General features: G+C 38.0%; 1 protein-coding gene across 1 annotated transcript; it reads left to right on the top strand.

Annotated features, from left to right (window-relative positions):
- Positions 1-18174: 18174 nt before the first annotated feature.
- LOC149771509 (neuronal acetylcholine receptor subunit alpha-6-like) lies at positions 18175-22756 on the top strand. The gene is made up of 2 exons (XM_089948369.1): positions 18175-18954; positions 21021-22756. The coding sequence occupies exons 1-2, from the start codon at positions 18502-18504 to the stop codon at positions 21861-21863; spliced, it is 1296 nt and encodes a 431-aa protein (XP_089804495.1). The 5' UTR covers positions 18175-18501; the 3' UTR covers positions 21864-22756.
- The last annotated feature ends 854 nt before the right edge of the window (positions 22757-23610 follow it).

The following is a 23610-nucleotide window of genomic DNA, read 5'->3' as shown; positions in this document are numbered from 1 at the left end:
GTCCTTTTGTTACTAGTGTTTGTTTTACATTCACGGAAAAATAAATGTACTGATCTACTCGAATGACAGGTTGCTTTGCAATATTAACAATATATTAATGCTTATAATGGCCAGATGTAACAGTGAGGGATGCACTTCGGTCAGCCTATTTACACTGACTTAAAATATTATAAAAATCTGCATGTTTGAGTAGAATGAAAACTCCACAGTCAAGCTTGGTAAAATGAAAGCCATCTTCGGAAAGTAACATACCTCATATCGAAACAAATCTCCAAATATGTTGGCGTTGTGCCGATATATTTCTCTCCCATACCTCTTGATGGTTGACCCTCAATCAGACAGCCAACCTTACGGTAGAATACATTCTTGACGAGTGTATAAACATCCACCTTGTGAGACAGAAGATCTTAGAAATATTGTTTTAAATATTAACTCGATTAATGACATTATGATTATGCACCTACCCGAGAATATCTTGAATCACTTGAGGAAATAAGGTTAGTATACTTTTCGACCCAATATTTGAAGGATTCTATATTTTGAACATTTATCTTTTATTTTATGTACATCTGGCTGAATTTTAGCATCTTTATGTTTTATATTATTTATTGAAATACGTCATATTTACACTTAGTTGGAACAGTCTATCTTTTGTTCATTTTCATACGTTCATCCAGGTTTTTAGGATACTGTTGGTCAATGAGAACGTTTCCTAGAAATTCTTATTATTGCCTGTAGTGACTATATGTTTCGTCATTGGTGCTAACGTACAAAATTCCAATTATAACATATCTCATTCACTATGTCCTTGTTGTCCTTGTTGTCGATCTACTCCTCGGCAAGTATTTATACAATTCGTTGAAGAATCGCTTTTGCAATGTGGTTTCTTTGTGACAATATTGTTTCCAAGGCCTCCTCTAATGTGGCAAGAGTGCAAATTATATGTTGTCTATATTGTCCGCGTCGGAAATATGTTATAATGGACGAGTAACTTTTGCAAGATTACTTGTTCGTGGACAAGTAAATTGTGGACTGCAACCTGAATGGGCAGTAGTTTCCGTTTTGTCTGAGTCATATTTGGACAAGCGCCATTCATAATTACACAAGTGGGTATTATACGAGTGCGTTGTATATTTACGTAATGTATGCTGACATTTATCGATTACGACTGAAATCAGTTGCAGCTTCTATAGATACAACCAATGGAAGCAGGCAGTACCGGTTTAGGCGATTGTCTTTTAATGGTTACATCAGAAACAAAATTTCCTTTGCTGGTGGACAAGGCATCCCCGAGGATGTGTCGTTTTGAACCAATTGCAGGACTCTTTTGAGCCATCATTCATGAAGTTTCCCGGGAATGGATCTGGATGGATATTTTTTTAACAAAATTTTGGCCGAATGGTAAAGAGTTGAATGAAGAGTCAACAAAACGGACTAAACCTAAAATTGACTATGACAGGCAATATATTTTTTAAATTATAAGACAATAAGCGAAACTTTTACTACAAGAGGCACATATATCCGACTCTATATAATGTACCAATATTATATATATATATATATATATATATATATATATATATATATATATATATATATATAGAGAGAGAGAGAGAGAGAGAGAGAGAGAGAGAGAGAGAGAGTTATAAATATCCACCAGACAGAACAGAAAGTGCTATCTATATAATAGAATGCTTGATAATAGTAGGCAGAATTAATATTTGATACAAATAAAAAAATATCATACAGGTTAGAAAATTTCTTTATAATTTAAAAATATATTTGTATTAATTTTCAATATCTTTTAGAAACGTTCAGGTACTAAGAGCATAATACTTATCCATTTTTAGTTTTCATTTTTCAGATATATTAACGATACAGTTGGATGCGTCTGAATATGAACATTGCAATATTTATAATAAGAAATTAGCTATCTAGTGTATGAAAATTGCAAATATTTACTGGCAAATAAGGTATGCGATGCGTGAACATTGCAATATTTTTATTAATAAATAAGGCATGGCATGTGTGAACATTGCATTATTTGTACTAAGAAATATGCTATACAGTGCATACATTTGTCTCATGATTATGTTTTTATACAATGTTTTTAAGTCCTGCCATTGTTAATACCCATCGAGACCTTCAAAACTAATTCTATAAGAATCAACTTGTATCTTTGATTCTATTAAATTCTACACGCATGAATGATTCCATTATCAATAACGATGAAGCGTATGGTATGTTGAAAGAATACAAACATGCATGTTTCTTCTCTTACTATATACGCAAACATGCACGTGCACATACGCAATTTTCTGTGACAAAACTCAAAACAATGAGCGACCCCGTCCATTCAAAGAATTATTCGCATCAGAGTTGGCGGAATAAAGATTACATGAAACGAAGACCTTAGAAACTTTTTTACCTCTGTTTGGGGGCGCACACCAGTTATTGTGTACTTTTGAGAGAGTGACGTATGTAAGGTGAAGTTGTTTGCATTTAAAACATACACAGTGGAGAGAATGTTGTCAAACCTCTATGCTACATTGATGTAATGTGGATGATATTTCTTTGGATATTGTACTTTTGGAAATTGTACATGATCTAAGCACACTGCTAACTAAAATGAATGTTCCCTGCTAAAGAAAAATCTGCTTGAATTAGTCTAAAGTACACTATCCATAGCAGCTATTAAAATACGGAAAATGTATTTTGCCAGACTAGACAATACCAGCTTCTGAAAGTACAATGAATGAATTACCAAATATATAAAATGTAAAATACGTTATCCGCTCTTTTTTATGCAATTTACCTCTGAAGTTCAGAAGTGAAAATGACTTAGTGGAGCTAGCACTTTTTTGAAAGGTGCACATCTGGAGTAAGGCCAAACTGTATACTCTATCACCCATATTACAACCATCAATCATACACCAAAATAAAGGGAATTAAAGGTTCTTTGAATTATACCTAAGATATACAAGGTCTTTTTTAAATGACCAGTATAACCAGTGAGGTGAGGAAAGCCAGGGAAATTTATTTTCTTCAAAATCTATGCAAAATACGAAACTGTAGAGCGCCACCTTTGTTAACGAATTTATATGATGATGATGATGATGATGATGATGAGGATGATGAGGATGAAAACATTCAATAATAAAATTCTTGTATGCCCGTCTCCTTGGATAGGTTACCGTGAATTGCGTTTTGTATCATATACTCATTATCAATTGTGTTATGAAAATCACTATTAAACACTCATTGTGTTATGAGAATCACTGTCAGTAATATTATCTGATGATACCGAGTGATGATACATCGAATGTAGGACAACCGTGTGTCATGCTTTAAACGTGTAGTAAAGATTGTCGTTTCTGTCCCGAAATTGTATTCTGCGCGATTATGATTTCGCTTAAACTGTTCGAAGGAATATCCAAAAGCACGTGTACATGCAATAAAATGCAAACTCCCAAACGCCCAACTTTCGGACTGCACTCAACATGCTGAGCTATCAACCCATATATCTCCGACTTTTGTTCCTCACCAGTCTCGCCTTCCTATTTATCTCACAATGCTTAGATTCCAAGAGGTTTACATATGGGGATTCAGGGTGAAAACCTGAAGATTTCATTGGGTCAGCTTAAACGGGAAGTTATGTATTTTGTACATTTTGTTTGTGAATAATATATAAGCTAATTGATTACAGGTTGTACCAAATAAAGACCTATCCGATGGTTTATTGGTTAGAACGTCCGCAAATGATGCGGAAGATCGTGGGTTTGAACCCTGACCGAGTCATACCAAAGACTTATAAAAATGGTACTAGAAGCTGCCTCGCTTGGCCCTCAGCATTAAGAGATTAGTGTTAGAACTGGTCGGCCTGGTGTCAGGATAATGTGACTGGGTGGAACATGTCTGAAGCATGATGCCCCAGTGCTAGACATCCCTTTAAACTGCCTCACACCGTAGCGATATAACTGATAAACTGTTAAAACTAAGTTAAAAATCACACACACACACACACACACACACACACACACACACACACACAGCCGAATAGGGCTATATCCACTGCATACTATGTATAACTAGCACTTCAGTGGCAAAGTTTATTACGAATCCTCTCTCATATATTGAGATACACGTTCCTTTATATATTCGACACAACCCCAAATACAATTATCCCTCTCTATATTAAAGTCACTTTCACATCCAGCTCAATACAGCTTTTTGTCAGTTTCAGGATAGAGGCATCAGCCTGGTGAACTTAAATATGGGACAAAGAAAATCAAATTTGTAATAATTTAATGTCGAATTCATGAAAAGAAATGAATCATTTACAGATTTAGTGAGCAAGAGCTACATGGATTTCGATGAGACTGTTTACAACTTTTCAACCGAAACGTGTGTCGATCACGGAATGGACATTCACCGCAGATGCAGTATTTGATACAGTAGAAGTAACAGCATTCCATTTGCTGAGTATTTGTCCGATTGGATGATCACTGAATGCAAAAATTATTCTTCATCAAGAGGTGTTGCTTAGAATGCATTCATATGGTGCTTTATGCATTTATATGGATTTTGTGATTCCCAGATTGAATAATTTATCGGCCTGATATTTGTATTATTTTGATTTGAAGAATACCGTGATTAAATAACTTTCTGCCAGGTGAGAGACCGGCATCTATAGACATTAATATTATGAAAGAAGTGAGTTTCTTTTTTACTCCTATAGGTTGACATTCAGGTCATACTTGTCCCGGGAGCGTGGTGCAAGATCCATACCACGTGGTAACAGCAATGTAACGGAGATTTCTGTGCATTACATGCATCACGTTCATCTGGATAGACTCAGTATGTTCGTGCTGGACAGTTTCATTGATATTTTCAGCTCTCCGACATGTTCAGTTTAATTTGCCTAACTTATAATCATGTTGTGGCATTAGTCTTGCAATTGGATAATTCTAAGTAGGGTGAATGGGCCATATCCCGACATATGTAACCAATACCATGCTATTTAATGATAGTCGCCATTTCATTCCCGATAACCATTGGCATAATTGTAAAATAAAATGGTTGAAGATGGTGGTGCAAGTAATATCAAACAATTATAACCATTTGCTTAGGAGAATACTGAGCAAGGATTTCAAAGGCTCATTTGGTTTGATATGTAAATATGTTGACATATAAAAAAATAATAAACCACAAACACTTCATACAATGTCTCCCAGCTATGTGATAAACTTAAAACAAATTTATTTTCAAAACTTAATGAAAGTAACCAATGCCTAAGCGGAAATAACATTTATTTTTTTAGGACTTTGGGAATAAAGGTATTTGAAGTAATTCGATCAGTAAGGAGGTTTACTCATGGATCGCAAAGACAGAAAAATCAATGGCGTTACTGGTGTATGTCCATATATCCAGCACTCTAAATTATATCGACGTACCAAATTTTCCCTAATTATGTAAATCCGAACTGAGTTTTCATTTTAGTATAATTCTACATATAATTCCTATGGGAGACTTTCAACATAAATAACTGTTGCGCATTTAATTAGAGATGATCTAACCTCAAACAGCGGGTCCCGGAGTGACCAAATTGTCTAAAGTGCTCGCCGTTACGGGTCACTGCCAACTCACCTCTGTCTGCGTGTTTTCGAGTCTCGGGTTCAGTCAATGTGGGTATGTAAGAAAGCTTGCCAGTAACTTCTCGTGGGTCCGTGGTTCTTTCCGGTGTTTTCCTCCAATGGTGTATCGTCCTGCTACCTGGTCTGCTATGTGAGTCTCCTGAAGACAGATTATGTCAATATTATGACGGTGGGTTATAGCACTATCATGGTTCGTTTGGCTGCTGAGAGACCCACGACGTAAAGTTATAAAACTCGTAAGGTCGGTCCATGGCTTAAAAGTCAGCGGACATTGCCACTTCGGGGGCAGCTGTTGGTAATATCACGTAACCGGGATGCGTTGCTGAATTCGGTTTTGAAAGTTGGATCTTTTGCTTCCCTAGACTCTGCTGAGTACTGACAGGAAGCGTGACGATAACGTGGATCCATGCTCTCCACACTTGGTCAACGTTATGAGCAGAAAAAGATACAAACTTTATTTGACACTGTACTGTACAAGAAAAAAGAGGACTCTGACGTTGACTAAATTACTTGGAACATCTAAAGGGTCTGAAATGTCTGAAACGAGTCACACGAATGAAACTTCCGATGATATGACTAATACTCTAGCAGTAATGACTATCTCCAAGAGCAAATTAGTTAGACAATTGTTTTTTGTATTAATATAACGATGACATCCACTCTTCACTGGATATATGAATATCATTGCAACAAAGCAGAAGAGTAGCGGCCGAAACACCGGAAACATTTTTTGGAAGCTATTACTACAAGCTATGCTGCAAAACCTATTGAGGAAATTTACCAACGTTCCAAGACATTTCATGTTATTGGGTATATGAGTACATCGTCTGGTCGTATTCGAGTTTTGCAATTCTTTGCAGTGATAGGTAATTTGAGCTATTTTGTGCTGATAGTTAGTTGGAATTTATTTTATTTGAGTTTGCACTTGCAACGGAATTTTATGATAATTTCGAAAATAACGCCTGTTTATTTAATAAAGTCTGATTTAATATTTCGAATGACCATAAAATCGCGTAATGGATTATAAAGTTTTATATCCGCCAAGCCTCAATATCACTGTACCATTTGATGCAGAGTAGGAAATAACAACTAAGTTATTTACCATTGGCTGGTTAGGTCAGATGGGTACATTAACGACATGGGGTATGGGTGGATATAAGTATGTGTGTGCATGTGTGATTTAGATTTTTATCGCAGCTTTACCAATTTTCCAGCCATTTCGCTACGATGTCTGCAGTGTGGCAGTTTAAAGTTATGTCCAGCACTGGGGAATTGTGCTGCAGACATGTAGCATGATGTGTATACAAGTAAGTAGAGTGGGACAATTAATTAATTCTTATTTCCCTATGTCCTTATATTAACATCAGTCTGCAAATGTGTTTAATAGTGTGTTAAGATATAATCTGGGAGAAAACCTTTGTTTGGACGATTTATTGGAGTAAAATATTAATCTATGACTATTGTGAATTAATTCAAAGGAGTCCTGGACAATGCCATTGCGATATATCATGAATTTTGAAATACAAGTATATATGACGATCTGGAATTCATTCGCAACACTCGATTCTTTAGGACTTGTTTAGATTTTTGCTAGGATTACTTTGGATTTAATTATAAAACTATAAGTTCCTCTTCAGCGGTCCTTTTTTAGTTTCGAGAATTAAATTATGTGCTAAGTTTGACAAAACTTGCTGGTTTCTCCTCATTCTGTTACTTAGATTATGACCATAGGGTCTAAATAATATGGCTCTTATGCTGAAATGAAGAAAAGTCATGGGATATATAGGATACGACCTAGAAAAGTAACAGAAATATGAAACCGCTCTTATCACACTACTTCCTGGTGTGTTGATGTCTTATCATAACAATAAATATTAATAAACTGGAATCTTCTATATGTCACAAACTGCTTATTGCAATAAAAAAAGGAGAAATGATCAAGGCATGTCGTAACTAGCTTTGCTTTAATTGTACTAAAATTACGTATTCAATTATGTATATTTGTCTTCTGATTTTTTTAATAAAATTCATTTCATGCTATCAACATAGAAATCCAAACCTGTTTACAACACACCATTATAAAGTAGCCATCTTGTCCAAAATATGTCAATAAAATGCCGTTATATATTTTCATCACATATAATGGTGCAGTCGGTCCTTTTTGGACTGGTCAAGTGTTGATGTCTTTGTTATGATCATAATGACATTGTATTAATGTATTCTTATTTTTGCGATGACTGATGTAATTGCTGGAGGTAAGCACATGAGTGGACATACAAACTAAAATGGAATACAAGACTCATAGAACAAGATACTCTCCCCTATACTAATTTCATGCATTTGTCGAGCATTTAATAAATGCAAGCAATGCAATATGAATACTAAAAATGCACGAAATTCACATACTCATGAACAAAAGTTTATTAAAATATGGTAACGGTATATGTTGGTCGGTCTCTAGTACGCCAACGCGTTACTAAACTGGTGTCTGTTTGCTTGGACCCAGATAGGTCCTTCAACCTATCCAAGTAGTTTAATCCACATATTTCAGATAGCCTTCTGATCTCTATACCTAAATTTGCTTTTGCCGGCGTCAAAAAGTGTGCTAACAGGATCGGGGTAACGTACCAATATATCCAGAATAAAATTTCTCCTTTGCTCATTTGAGGTACAATTATATGAAGTTTTCTACAGTGAAAATATATGATCAAGTTAAGAGGTCTGCTTTATTCCGTTACGTAAAGTCGATTTAACACGTTGCTTTAAGCATATATGTAAGATTTGGGCTATATTGTAATGAAAACAAGATTGTTTGAGCTTTCTCTGTTTCTGTAAAAGGGCTTTGATTCATTTTGTTTTCATAACCGTAATAGCTATAGTTTTAACATACCATAACTTATCCCACTTCATATAGTCTTCTTTGAATATCACTTGGTTAAGCTAAGTCACGTGGAAACCGTACAAATGCCGTAGCCGTATCCAACGCACGTCGATCATTTTCCATTTTGACACATTGATTTGTCTCCCTTTCATTGTTTACGATGGCAGCCAAACACTTCGGAGATCTTACATCTACCAAATTTGCAGACAAAAGGAGGAAGATTAGCTCCGACAATACCATCAATTAAATTATCGTGCTGCTAATGCGCAGGATTACTATCCCGAGAAGAAACAAGATAACGGCTGTACAACTTTTCACGACGCCCGTTTATTTATAGACGCTGTGATTCTTGTACTGATAGCGCGTCGTCTAATACTATTTGCATACTAATCGCCTAATTCGAATATTCGGGTGCTAGCAAACTATATAGCGAATAATATATGAATTATGAGGTGTGTCAGTTTGCCTCGAGTATTTGTCCCAGAAAAATAAATAAAATAAGAGCAAGAAATAAAAACAGAAGAATAAGGACGTACACGAACAAGAGTAAGGAAATGCTGATATTATGGCCATGTTTCCTATGAAACGAATTTTATGATTAGCTTAGACGAGTGTACAGATTGATGATATTGACTTGATATTATGAGATATGATTTCTTTGAACACTATATATTAATCCATATGAGTATATGTCCCTCATTATACAGAGAGAGAGAGAGAGAGAGAGAGAGAACAAACAAGAGACTACATAGAGGTAAGGAGTGAGTAATAAGATGGGTAAAGTCATCATCACTAGCCAAGGTTCGATTTGTAAATCCGGTCTACACCTTGGCGGATCGATCATATATTTCAGTGCCTATGTTTGTCACTTTCATTGGATGCGGTGGCAAGCTACCGCATCCAGTCCAAATCATGTAGTTAAACAAAGAACACTATTCCTACATGATCGATACAAGGCGAACACACAACTAGAATGGACTGATAAATACGCAATTTTCCTCTGCCAGTCCGTGTTTGTACAAATACACCCTTAGCTTTAAATACGCCTTTAATGGCTTCTCTTTGGTACGTAGTCATACATTCGGTGTTAAACTTAAAGTGCTTCCTTTTGAAGTCATTTACCTCAACCATTTTCGGCCAAAGTACAAAGTAACAGTGCACCGCTGTTACATGTCATTGGTTACTTGGTTTTACATTACTCTTTGGCATCCGTCCGTCTACGGGAGACGATGGCGTAGCTCCAAAGTACACTTTTGTTTATCCTTCTTTTTAGCTCTCTTTTCAGCTTGTTTTATGCTTCTCTTTTCCTCTGCGTTTTGAACTCCCTGCCTGACAGCTAGACACCAGCTGGAACGGTTGTTTGCACAGCTGTCCCAGTCGTTGACATTGATGTTTGCTGTCTTCATATCCTTCTTGCAAACATCTTTGTAGCGCAGATGTGGTCGTCCAGTTGGTCGTGCATCTTCTGCTAACTCCCCATATAACAGGTCCTTGGGAATGCGACCTGGGTCCATTCTCTTAACATGGCCGAGCCAGCGAAGGTGCCTCTCGCTGAGTATGGAGAACATGCTGTTCATGTTGGCGCGTTCTAGAACCTCTGTGTTGGGTACTTTGTCCTGCCACTGGATGTGCAGAATGAGCCGCAGACATCTCAGGTGGAAGCTGTTGAGTTTCCTCTCGTGTCTTGCATAGGTGGTCCATGTTTCACTGCTGTAGAGAAGTGAGCTGAGCATGCAGGCTTGGTAGACACGCAGTTTGGTCTTCTCTGTGAGGTTGGGGTTGTTCCAGACCCTCTGGTTAAGTCTGGCCATCACTGCTGCTGCCTTGGCAATCCTGCCGCCCACCTCAGAATCAATGGAGAGTGAGCTGGAGATGTTAGACCCGAGGTATGTGAAGTTCTCGACAACTTCCAAATTGTACCCATCAATGTAGACTGAGGGAGGGGAGTCTGTGTCCTGTGCCATGACATTCGTTTTCTTCAAACTGATGGTCAGTCCAAATTCCTTACATGCATGGGAGAGGCAGCATACCAGCTGCTGAAGTCCATCTCCCGTGTGTGATGTCAAGGCTGCATCGTCGGCAAAGAGCAACTCACGGATGAGTACCTCTGTGACTTTAGTCTTAGCACGGAGACGGGCGATGTTGAACAGCTTGCCGTCAGCACTGGTATGGATGTACACTCCCTCGCTGCAGTCCTTGAATGCGTACTGGAGAAGCATGGAGAAGAAGATGGCAAAGAGCGTCGGTGCAAGGACACAGCCTTGTTTGACTCCGCTAATGACTGGGAATGCTTCAGATGTTGCGCCATTGAAGCACACTGTGCTGTGCATGTTCTCGTGGAACGACATAATGACAGCAAGCAGACGTGGGGGGCAGCCGATCTTCTGCAGGGGTCTGAAGAGTCCACTCCGACTAACCATGTCAAACGCCTTCGTCAGGTCTATGAAGGCAATGTAGAGGGGCATCTGCTGCTCGCGACACTTCTCCTGCAGCTGACGTAGTGAGAAGATCATGTCAACAGTTGACCTGCCGGCTCGAAATCCACACTGGGGCTCTGGGTAGACGCGGGAGGCTAGGATCTGCAAGCGCGCCAAGGCAACACGACGATGCTGAGGAGGGAGATGCCCCGATAGTTGTTGCAGTCGCTACGTTTCTATTTTGTTTGTGCACAAAGTGACGATGTTGGCGTCACGCATGTCCTGTGGGATGTATCCCTGTTCCCAGCAAAGGCAGGGGAGTGTGTGTAGGGGCTGGAGCAGTGCTGGTTTTCCGCTCTTGAGGACTTCAGGCGGAATGCCGTCGCTTCCAGGAGCCTTCCCACAGGCAAGGCAATCGATGGCTTTTCCGAGCTCTTCCAGGGTGGGCTGTGTGTCTAGCTCCTCCATGACAGGCAGGTCTGGAATGGCGTCCAGGGCAGTTCCAGTGACATTGTTTTGGGTTGCATATAGCTCGAGATAGTGCTCAACCCATCGCTACAGTTGTTTCCCCTGGTCTGTGATGACTTCGCCGGTCTTGGACTTGAGGGGGGCTGTCTTGTAGCTGGGGTGGGGGCCTGTCGCCTTTTTGATACCCTCATACATTCCTCTTGTATCCCCGGTGTCAGCAGCTGTCTGTATACTGTTGCAAAGGTTCAGCCAGTAGGTGTTGGCACAGCGGCGGGCGGTCTTCTGGGCGTTATTCCTTGCAATCCTGAGGGCTTGTAATGTTCTGGGGCTAGGTGCAGCCTTGTATGCCAGGAGGGCTTTCCTCTTTGCCTCAGTCACGGGCTCCATCTCCTCCCAGTTTGCCTCATACCAGTCGACATTCTTTCGCTCCCTCTTCCCGTAAGCTGTGATGGCTGAATTGTACACAGAGTCACGGATATGGGACCACTTGGAGTCAATGGTGTCATCAGGTGTCACTTTGGTGAGGGCTTCCTTCAGTTTGCTGATGAACTGCTGTGTTTTCTCTGGGTTGCTTGCACAGCAGGTGTTGATACGTGGGTGACCCTTCTTCTTGGCGTGGTGCAGCTTCTTGGGTAATATTCGCACCTTGCTGGCCACGAGGGAATGGTCCGTGTCACAATCGGCACTGTGGTAGCTGCGGGTAAGGAGGACACTGGCCAGTTCTGCACGCCTGGTGATGACGAGGTCTAGCTGGTGTCAGTGGCGTGAACGTGGGTGTCTCCACGACACCTGGTGGATCTCCTTGCATTTGAAGAAAGTGTTGGTCACACATAGGCTGTGGGAGCAGCACATATTCAGCAGTCGCTGACCATTCTCGTTGATCTTGCCCCTTCCGTAAAAGCCGAGACAGGTGGACCAGGCCTCATGGTCAGCTCCCATCTAGCATTGAAGTCTCCTAGTAAGTAAAGGCTTTCATTGCTGGGGATACTGGATATTGCCTGATCCAGAGGCTCATAAAACTTGTCTTTCTCCTCGTAGGTGGAGCAGAGGGTTGGGGCGTACACACTGAAGATGTTGACCGGGCCTAAGGATGTTGACAGCCGGAGGGCAAGGATTCTCTCAGTACCTGATGATGGAGGTTCAATGAAGGCGATTAGCGTGTTCTTGACGGCAAAGCCTACACCATGCTGTCTAGGTTCATCCAAGGGCTTCCCCTGGCAAAAGAATGTGTAATTGGCTTCCCTGATGGTGCCGCTGTCAACCAGTCGGGTCTCCTGGAGGCAGGCAATGTCGATGTTCAGTCGGGAGAGTTCTCTGTCAATGACGGCAGTCTTCCGTGCATCATCGATCTGCTGTAGGTCAGTGGTCAATCCAGGACACATGGTCCTGATGTTCCAGGTTGCAAAACGAAGATTTGGAGTCTTTTTATTTCTTCTTTTAGTCTTTCCTGGTGCAGAGTTTTGTGGCCCACTTGTCGAGATGGTTCTCTAAGCTCCACTCACCCAGTGAAGCAGGCAGGCCATGGCGGGCAGCACCTTACTGACTGGGGGCTGCCCAGCTTGAGGCGGGCGGTAGCTGTCCAGTGAGACCTGGTGATCTCTCCCACCGTCAGAAGTAACCCCTGGCGCCAAGCTCTACGCCAATCGAGCTTTGACTTAGAACCTGTAAACTTCTACTTCTCGTGTTGTGCCGACGCTGTACGACGACGCTGGCGTGTCCTCTCCAGTGGAGCTATGAAGCCTGGGCAGGGTGGTATGGATAATCAGCTGTTGCCCATGCAGCAGATCCCCTCTCTCCACGCAGCTGGTGTGCCCAAGGGAACGACGAATGCCGATCCAGCTTGGCACCAACGGCGTCGCAGGAGTTGCCGGAATGACGTTGAAGTCAATGTCATACCGCCTTAGGGACTCCGTCTCCGGATTTTCTGTCGGGGTTTACTCCCTTAGCCTTTCCCATGAGTGGGTATAGCCACAAGGCAGCAGAGGTTTGGAATCGGAGTTTTCCTTCTCCTAGATGAGCTACCATCCAAGGTTTACGAGTCCCATCTACCCGAAGCAACTGGTTTTAAGGCGCCAGTGGGCCGCCTTCACCCCTTCTCCTGTTAGTAGAAAACATGGTCTGCCGGGCTTTAAATCTAAGCCACTCGCGAAGGCCAGGAGCTGGATTTTAGTTGACAGAATCAGTAAGAGACGCAGGCCGTATGGGGCATTTTGGAGGATTGGGGCGCTTGTCTCCCACTCCCACCCCTGGCAATGTCAACCTTAGACCACAATATATATATATATATATATATATATATATATATATATATATATATATATATATATATATATATATATATATATATATATATATATATATATATATATATATATATATTGTGAGACCACCCATCTTCCATTCTTCCACTGGAGTTAATTTTCTGCATATGAGATAAACATATGCATATGTTTGCTACACAAGCTATAAACCTAGTTTTACTATTGTATGTGCCATAAATCTGAGTCTCTCTGTACACTTGAAATCTTGTTAGTAAAACAAACATGGAAGAAAATGATTGGTGGTGCATTATGTGTCTTTTGGTCTGGGAAGGGGGAGGGGGATACAATTTTAAAAAATTCATTCAATACATGACAGACTATATTCATGGCAGCCAGTATATCTGACAGGAAGACCCCACTGTTGAACCACTGACCAGGGAAAGCCAGCAGCAAGCTTTCTGGTACAAAATGTTGGTTAGGCCAAGAATTAAAGAAGAAGAGGAGGATGATGTGAGTAACCTGTGGAGGTGAACACCTAAGACCACTTGGCCACCTGGAGCCTTGGCATTATGGGATAGGAGTAAATAACTACTGACAGTTTGGTGCATATTCTATATGCAAGCATATATGATAATGACTATAAGATAATACTTACTGGAAAGACATACCTTGCTTAAATATGTTAAAAATGATAAATGGGGTGTAAACAATGATTAAACGATTTGTGTTATCTTTTTCAAAACAGGAAATTAAGTGGAGCTACAATATATGTAACTACTGCTTGACATGACTTGACAATTCTCTGCCAAAGAAATAAAAAAATATATGAATAAATCTTTGTTCTCCAAAATTTATAAATAAATAAACCATTGGTGTCATGAATTTACAAGAGTCCCTATCTAAAGGGCTGAGACTCTACTCTAAATGGCTCTAAAGGGCTGACCCTCCACTGGCTGAAAAGAATTTTCAGGAATCCAAAAACCATTTCTTGTTTGTAACTGCTGAGTGATGATGACAGGATTTGTGGCATCCATATTGGCTGTAAGGTTGGCAAAATTTTGGTGTTAATATGACCATCAAACCAGGAGAAACAGTAACAACAACATTTTCAAGGTGTCATTAAGGCAGCTATATTTAATATAAGATTGGTACCATTTTCAGTTAGGACATCTAGCTATCACATGCAGTGTGTGTGTGTGTGTGTGTGTGTGTGTGTCTGTGTGATTTGGATTTTTAACGTAGCTTTAACAATATTTCAGTCATATCAATCACTATGATGTCTCAGTCTGGCAGTTTAAAGTGATGACAACAACTGAGGCATGTAGCATGATGTCCTACCCAGTCACATTATCCTGACACCAGGACGACCAGTCTTAACAAAATATTGTTCATAAATTCTGATGGAAAAGGTTCTTAAAGTTTTCAATTATTAGATATTTCATATACTACATTTTTGCTTCTATACAGAGTAAAGAGGTAGCTAGCTCAGCTGCCTGTATTTTGCAGATGGAGTCACCATTTCAGAAGTAACTGACCAAGGCCAAACATAGAAAGCACCTTACTATCGTTGATTTCAACCAATTAAGTTTTCATAACTTACTCAACAAAAACTAATTTTGCATGCCACTTTATAAGTTAAATAAGGGCCATAACTCATTGAAAATGTGATAGAAAATTGGGAAAATCGAATATGAGTTAGTTCTTCTGAATACTAGGCACATTACAAAATTTGGCTTTGATTAAAGAGGCCTTAAGAAAAGTTACTGAGTAAAAACTAGAATGGCGACATGCAAACTGACAAAACAGGACAGAAAGGATGGGACAAAACCTGTCAGTCTATGCTAACAAACCTCACTGATTAATGGTTGCTTGCAATGGTCGGTGGAGAATTGGTTGGAACTGTATACCTTGACTTTAAGAAGGCCTATGACATGGCTGATCATAATCTATTTGCATGGAAACTTTTCAAAGTACAAATGTTCTCATTTATAATTCCCATATTTAAAAAATTCATACCTGACAGAAGCTTACAAGTTGTTATTGGTAACATTAAATCAAAGGTGATATTCATCAACAAAAGAGTTCCACTGGGATCTATTGTAGGGTCTGCATTATTTACATTGTTGCTTTCCCACTATATATACAACATTGAAAAAAACCCTGATATATTGATGATACTACTTTTTCTGATTCTAATGTTAAAACTCAAGTTGATAATACAGATTAGCCTACCAAAAGTCCATATTAATGTTCAAAGTAAAGAATGAACTTTGTCCACAATATCTGAATGGTATGTTTCATTTTATGTCAGAAAAAAAAATACCTGGGACCTATATTGAGATTAGTTACAAGTGATCATTACAAAACACCATTTCCAGAAAAAAATACTTTAACAAAAATCATTTGCTTACTCTGATGCTTTTCCATGGAACAAACTCCCTAAAGCAATTGATCAGAAGCAAATCAAAATGTGTTAAAAAAAAACATAGTATGACTAGTATCATTGTATGCATTGAAATACATGCGTGCCTATTTGGTTAATGGATTTCAGATACGCTTTGTGTTTTTATATTTAATGTTTGTAAGCATGCTTTACTATTTTTAATTTACATGTACAATAAACTATATCCTGAGTGTCCCTTAGTATATTGTACTGAGTTACACTCATCAAAAAAGTATTTATTATTATTTCATTATTATTATTATTATTATTATTATTATTATTATTATTATCATCATCAGGGAAGATTTGGTTGTACTAGAACAAAGAACTCCTGAATGTAGAGAATACAGTGTAGGGAATGTGCAATCGCAGAAAGCAGCTGCTTCACACATAACTTTACATTACTAATGCGGACAAAACTGATGAAATCCGTTAGATGTCTCCATGACAAAGTACCCAAATATCTGAACGATCTGCCAAGGTATAGATACGGATAACATATCGGAACTTTAGCTCGCGAAGATGGGGCAGAGTCAACCACTTTCCTTTCATTTCCTTCGCCACTACTATCGACTGAATCTTGAATTTAACTATCATTCCATCTTTGTTTGTCTTTTCCCTTTCCATATCTATTCTATATTTGACTTCATGTTATTAATTATTTCATTTCTCATGTGATTCTGTTTTGCGCAATCGTAAGAAACGCTGTTCGTTCTTGTTGACATGCTTCTTATCCTTTCGCAAATATATTATTTTATTATTTAAGGCAATAAAATATGTTTGGACCGAGAGAAAGAGAGAGAAAGAGAGAAACAAAGAGAGAGAGAGAGAGAGAGAGAGAGAGAGAGAGAGAGAGAGAGAGAGAGTGCGTGCGGTGGGGGAGTAATGTTTTCGAAAGAAACATACAATACCATATTTATTGTCTACTTGTTTGTTCTTTCCGAGTATCCAATCAAATAAATAAAATGAAAGTACAAAGTTCGCTTCAGCCTGCTATTGTATAATCAACCATACATCCATTTGCCATGAGTTAGACATTTAGTTATTTGACCAATGGCTATAACTGTGACACTGATCAGGGGACATAATGTCTTTACTCTAAGCATCGACACAAATCTGGAGTTGCATTACACAAGTGGGTAGGGTATGCGACTTTAGTTTGAAGTCACCAGTAAAATGGACAGCTTAGACCACGATCTAGCCGCTCATTTGGTAAATTTCAATGATGTAATGATGTAAGTAGACCCCATGTATCATACAAATTTAAATGATGTAATTATACCCCATGTACCATATTTAAATTTCAACTATGTAAGTATACCCCATTTACCAAATTTCAATGTAAATGATGTTATTATACGATTGTCATTATACTCCTGTACCATATTAAATTTCAGTGATGTAATTACATTCAATGTACCATATTTAAATTTCGTTGACTTATTTATACTCTGTTTATCTATTTATACTCTGTTTATCATACCTAAATTTCAATGATGTAGTTATATTTCATGTACCATATTTAAATTTCAACAATATAGTTAAATTTCATGTACTATTTTTACATTTCAATGATGAATTCCATGTACCGTGTTTAAAATTCAGTGATATAATAAAACTCAATGAGCCATATTTAAATTTGGGGTTTTGAGCTTGAGCGTGAGTAGTATCGTACTCAAATTTCAGGATTACTCACAGGGCCAGTTTTTAAACAGATAAGTGTAGTTGGCCTACATAATCTTTTTACATTAACGAGAGTCACTAAAAACTGTCTTCATGATTATGTATTTCTGTCTTAACGGGAATGTTCTTTAGACTCAAGTCCAGTGTAGATACTTTAGGTTGAATAAGAAATTTGAAACCTTTTTGTCAGTCATACATGGTATTGATTTTCCATTCAAAGCACCGAGTGAAATCACTGAGTGAATATGTACTCAAAGAATTGCCACAACGAAATTTTCCAGTAAGAAACGACGCTTCAATGCATGACGGTGACGTGTTGTTTGAATTGATTATTGTTCTGTCGTTGAATAAAATAGCATTGAATCACAAGAAAAAGACTTGCAGAGATAATACTAAAGCTTATATCGGTAGCCGAAAGAGATGAATCTCATTAACCGTGAGCACACACCAGACCTGAATCGGGATAACGTATTATGATACATTTTAAAAAATAAGAATGGATTATACTGTCTAAAGTGTTTAAAACAAGTGTGAAAAGGCAAAATCATTTTACTGTCTCTGGACCATGACAAATTGTTTGGAATGCAAATATCCATTTATTTATGGACTGTTTAACAAGTGTTTTGTCTTGTTGTTTAAAAGCATTATCATAGATTTTATAGTGCGCATATATTCGTGATCAATCCCAGTGAATATGACGCATCGGAAACTAAATTCAATGTTGTTGATATTCTTAGTGATCGTGTGCATGTTTAAAGTCAATGCTCAGACATCGGATGAAGCAAAGAATCTTTTATCTCAAATTTTTAATGCGTCTGCCTATAATAAGGCTATTAGACCTACTTACTATCAAAATACGACAACCGATGTTGTTATTGACTTTTATCTTACAAGCATAATAAACTTTGACTCGCAGAATGAAAAACTGACCACTTCCGGTTACCTTACTATTAGCTGGAACGATTATTATCTACAATGGACTCTATCGACTTATGGTGACCTGACAGGTACATTTATTCCTCAGGACAACGTGTGGAAACCGGATATATCTCTGCAAAATGGCGTATCCGAATTGAAAGAGCTTGGCTCCAGTAGTTTGTTTGTTTACGTGTTGAATGATGGCTCGGTCTTTTGGTATCCCATTGGGGTAGGTATTTCTTTCTGTACAAATATGATCAACTGTTATCGCGTTTAAGAAGGACCATTCTCCCTCGCATTTTAACGATATCCTCACGCATCAACAATAATATTAATTTGGTTCAAATGATCTGTGAGCATTACTGGCTAAACCCCAAAGTCTTTTCTATACCGTTTTCATGCTTTTACAAAAGCATGAAAGAAATAAATGTAGTTTTGTTATTTGATCATAAAACATTGCTAAAGAGAACAGAACAACTAACGTGAACACGTTTCTTTCCAAAATTCGTTAGTGGCGTGTTGTCTAGTAAGAAACAATATATGTAAGTATAACTTTATTAACACGAATGTTGAGAAAAGACGTGTAATGTATTTAGGATTGTGTTGAACAAATTCTATGGTAAGAACGAATGTACGGAGGCTCTATGGAGGTCTTCGCAACAATATGTTTTTCTTTACATGCCGCCCTGGTGTAAAGTATTCCGTTTTATTAGGCATTTGAACAATAAAATCATGTATCGTACACACTAAGTCTATAGGTACTTATGACTTTATGATGAACTGTACAGTATATTATTCGACACATGTAGGACTCAGCCCATATATTCTCAGTGGATGGAAATTAATGTAAAACGTTTCTAAAAATCCAATAAGCCGTTTTAAAGATATGGCCAATTAATTTTAAACCTTTAATTTGATACTAGTACTTTGGGCTAGACAAATCAAATTCGCGATATATTGGTTTACGAATTAACTGTTGCCATAAGGTCCATGTTGGAACTTTAAAAATAATCACACAGAACAACGGTATTAAACTATATAGTAAATAAAATGAAGTCAGAGGATTAGATAAACGAAGAATGAATTAAAAACCAGTTTAAATGACCTTGAGATTAGTGCAAACTTCTTAGAGATTCCAAGGCGCTTCACAAGGGCGATATTGCTTATTAACTGATTCGTTATTTGAATAGAAAATGTTATGAAGCCACTCAGAGATAGCGCTACGTAGCATGCTTTTGCAAAAGAAATGAAGTTGCATATGCAACAAAACATCGTTAGTACTGCTGTCACAGATTTACCAACACACTCATGATGGACCAGTGCTGGTTTGTAAAGGTTCCTACAAATCTGCATATAGTTCTCTTAATGATTCAAGCTGAATATTTTATATATTACAAGTATATTCACTTTGCTTGTAAATTTATCAATATTTTCATATTATTTAAACAAAATATTCGTTCGAAAAAGAAACTAGATTATTGAGCAGGAGTACTTTTTTGAACTCTATACTTCGTCCTTAAGCCCGACTTAATGTCAAGAATTATTAAGTCTAGACTCAGCTATAAGATTTACGTTTGTGAAATACGGACCTGGGCCAAACATAGAAAGTCTGGAGATCGAAATGTAGTTCTCCGACAAATTAGTAAAGTTTTGGGAATCACGGGCTAGATTTATGGAACCATATTTACAAAAGCTGGTTAATCCACTTCAATGGTCTTTAACTTATTTGGCACCTTGGAACTTTATGTAAACTCTTTCTAACAAAGCTATTTTACGTTTGACATATTCTTATTTATAACATGAATACTGTGTTATTTACGTTAATATACCTATCCGATGATTCTCATATATGTAGCACTTGTACTAACCCGTCTTCAAGTTACAGACGGCGTCATAACGTCATATAAAGGAAAGGCGACACGAAGCAGGCATCACATTGCATGTCAAAGTAATTGTACTAAGCTAGACTGTGGTAGGTAAAATGGAATAAGTATTAAAGGCTCGCAAACTTAGAAACGTTTAGACTCGTTTCATAAAGTCAATTGGAAATGAGCACTCATGTAAGATTCTTTGCATTGTATATCAAGTACTCAACGACCATTTATGGGACATCACTGTATCCTTATGCTGTACCACGAATCTAAGGAAGGGCCGCAAATGTGTCATGAGAGTGGGCTACAATTTGAACCATCCTGATGAAACAGTCCTTAGATCTTATTGAGATTGAAAAATAATTCATTACAATTTGAACACAAATCATTTGGCAGCCAATAATTTGCTCAATTTCTTTTCCAGATTTTTGAGTCAACATGCGGAATTGATATTACCTACTTTCCTTTTGATATTCAAACTTGTACCTTGAAGTTTGTGGCATGGAGTTACACGAAAGTGGAAGTAAATGTTACGGAGGGGGAGAAGGGAATTATCCTGGATGAATACGAAGAAAATTCGGAATGGTCAATTGTTGACACGAGCGTAGATACGTTACAGGAATCTTCTGACGCTGCAGTTGTATTTTCAATCAAATTAAAAAGAAAACCACTTTTCTTTTTGTTAAATGTCATATTACCAGTCATAATGTTGTCTCTTCTGAATGTCTGCATATTCGTACTTCCGGCAGAATCCGGAGAAAAGGCTTCGTTTTCTGTGACAGTATTTCTTGCTCTGGCCGTCTTTTTGACAATAGTTACAGCAATATTGCCACAGAATTCAGAAAAAGTTTCCTTCCTGGGTATTTACTTGGTACTAATGGCCGGTTTTAGTACTCTGATCGTCATTTTGACGCTGTTTATACTTCGTCTGAATTTTAAGGATGTTGATGAGGACCCTATCCCATCATGGCTGATTGGACTTCAAGTGATCGTGGAAATAGTCCGATGCAGAAGACATAAAAAGGTGCATCCGGCAATGATGAGCAAGGCTGAGGTTCCTAATTTTGATTCTGGTCACACAATTTCTACTGAAGAAGCAACTTCTGTAATGAAAAACTCAGAATCACCAACACCAGACGAGAAGCCTAAAATCACGTGGAATCACATCTGCAATGCCCTCGACTTCATTTTCTTTTGGATTTTCTTTATAGCAACATTTATCACCACAGTGACAATATTTTCAATCTGTTCAAAAAATGCTGCATAACAATGACTTTCCTTCCACCTCTTTTAAGTCATAAAACTTCTCATTATCTTCCTTTTGATTCAGTGTTGAGTCACTGTGAATTTAAGTTATGCTATCTGAATCTTCAGTGAACTCTGTCTTGGCGGTTATCTTCTTACACAGGACACCAGGACATAAAACTCAACATTTATGAACGTTATATTTGCATGGGCCTTAGATATATCAAGCATATATACATCTATGTAATCTGTGGATAAAGGGAAATAAAACTGTCCTCTGTTGTAGACGTCGATGTAATGAAATAAACCTAGGTATGTGATATTTGTATTTTACGTTCCTGTTTATTGCTAGTTATTATTAGCTAGTTAGATATTATTTGTTGATTGTGGGGAGTCAGTATTGTGAATATTTTTCTCAACCCTATACATTTTCCAGTTTATATGAGCAATATTCATAATGTATAGTATTCACGAGACTTAGTGGTAGCAGGGTTTAATTTTTCATAAACTGGACACTCGCTGATTTCTTTGCATAAGGAAATGTTCTCAGATGTTTGAATAAATAAGTGTATAATAATGTTAGCTAGAAATAATCCGTTGCATTAGATTTGTGTCGTGTTCTGTGGTACATGTCGTGTGATACCAATCTAAGCTTGGTTTCTTTTAGTGTCCATTTAAAGGTGAACAAATAAAGTCCTTTATGAATCTGATCTGTTGTATTGCTACCGACAGGAAGTAATTTGAGGTGGAGTTGAGTATCTTGTTAGAGAGGGCGAACCAGTCGTTATAAAAGTGTGTAGTAACGGACGTATTTTTTTTACTAGACATCAGGCCAGTTAAGCATCGTTTTTAGTTTGAAAATAAATTATTAATTCCTCAAAATTTCTCATGCTTGAATTAAAATAATCAAATAGGTTTTGAAGTGAGTTCCTTCCCTGTCAGGATTCATGCAGTTATAAATGATTTTGTTTGATTGATTAAAAAGAACCTTCTGATTGAACCATCCTCCCAATATCCCCTACTCTACCTCTACCCTCACCCCGTTTTCACTAAACGCAAACTTATTAAACGTTTGTCAGTTACTTTCTAAACTGTAGAGATATTACAAAATTCCCGTACCTGCGCGCATGTTCTTGATTAGCAAACATATGTTGGCAAAATAATGGCCATTTTATTTCGCAACAGGAAGATTCATATAAGGGTAGACAACGGCTGTGTCCATTTGGTTGCTAAACGGTTGGGTCAGGGACGGCACAATGAGGCGGGTTGAATAGACAGAGCCGTACAGAGAAGGCAGATGGCTTTCTGAATTACGGTTGATTAATATTTATATTTTTTTATTTATTCTGAGATTCTTATGTGAAGACATATACAGCTTTTAGTGTAAGTTGTTTGTGGATTAATCACGTGCGTGATTAACGTCCACAAGTATTGGTTAAAAGTCGATAGTTAACCACTTATAACTTGATTTTGTAAATTAGAATTCGGTTTTGTACTTTAATGGGATCCGTCTGAAATAACGCCATGATTTTTTAAAGGGCGTATTAGTTTTATTAACTTTCTGTGCTTTGTGGTGAGAAATGTAATATTTTTAATTGTGGTTGTTTAGATCTTTTTTCTATCACTGTAGCATTTGTGTTTTAAAAGTGATGTTGATTTTAGGATGCAGGGTCCGCTGCATGGACTAAAAACAACGACGAATTTCTCGCTATTTAGCAGGGGCACTAGGTCTCTAGTGACTTGTAATTTTGTAGAAATGCTTTGACCTG

This window comes from Sinohyriopsis cumingii, unplaced genomic scaffold (assembly GCF_028554795.1).
Source record: "Sinohyriopsis cumingii isolate HCF-2022 unplaced genomic scaffold, ASM2855479v2 utg001791l, whole genome shotgun sequence".
Lineage (NCBI taxonomy): Eukaryota > Metazoa > Mollusca > Bivalvia > Unionida > Unionidae > Sinohyriopsis > Sinohyriopsis cumingii.
Note: the sequence above shows the minus strand (reverse complement) of the source record. Positions and strands in the feature narration are given on the sequence as shown.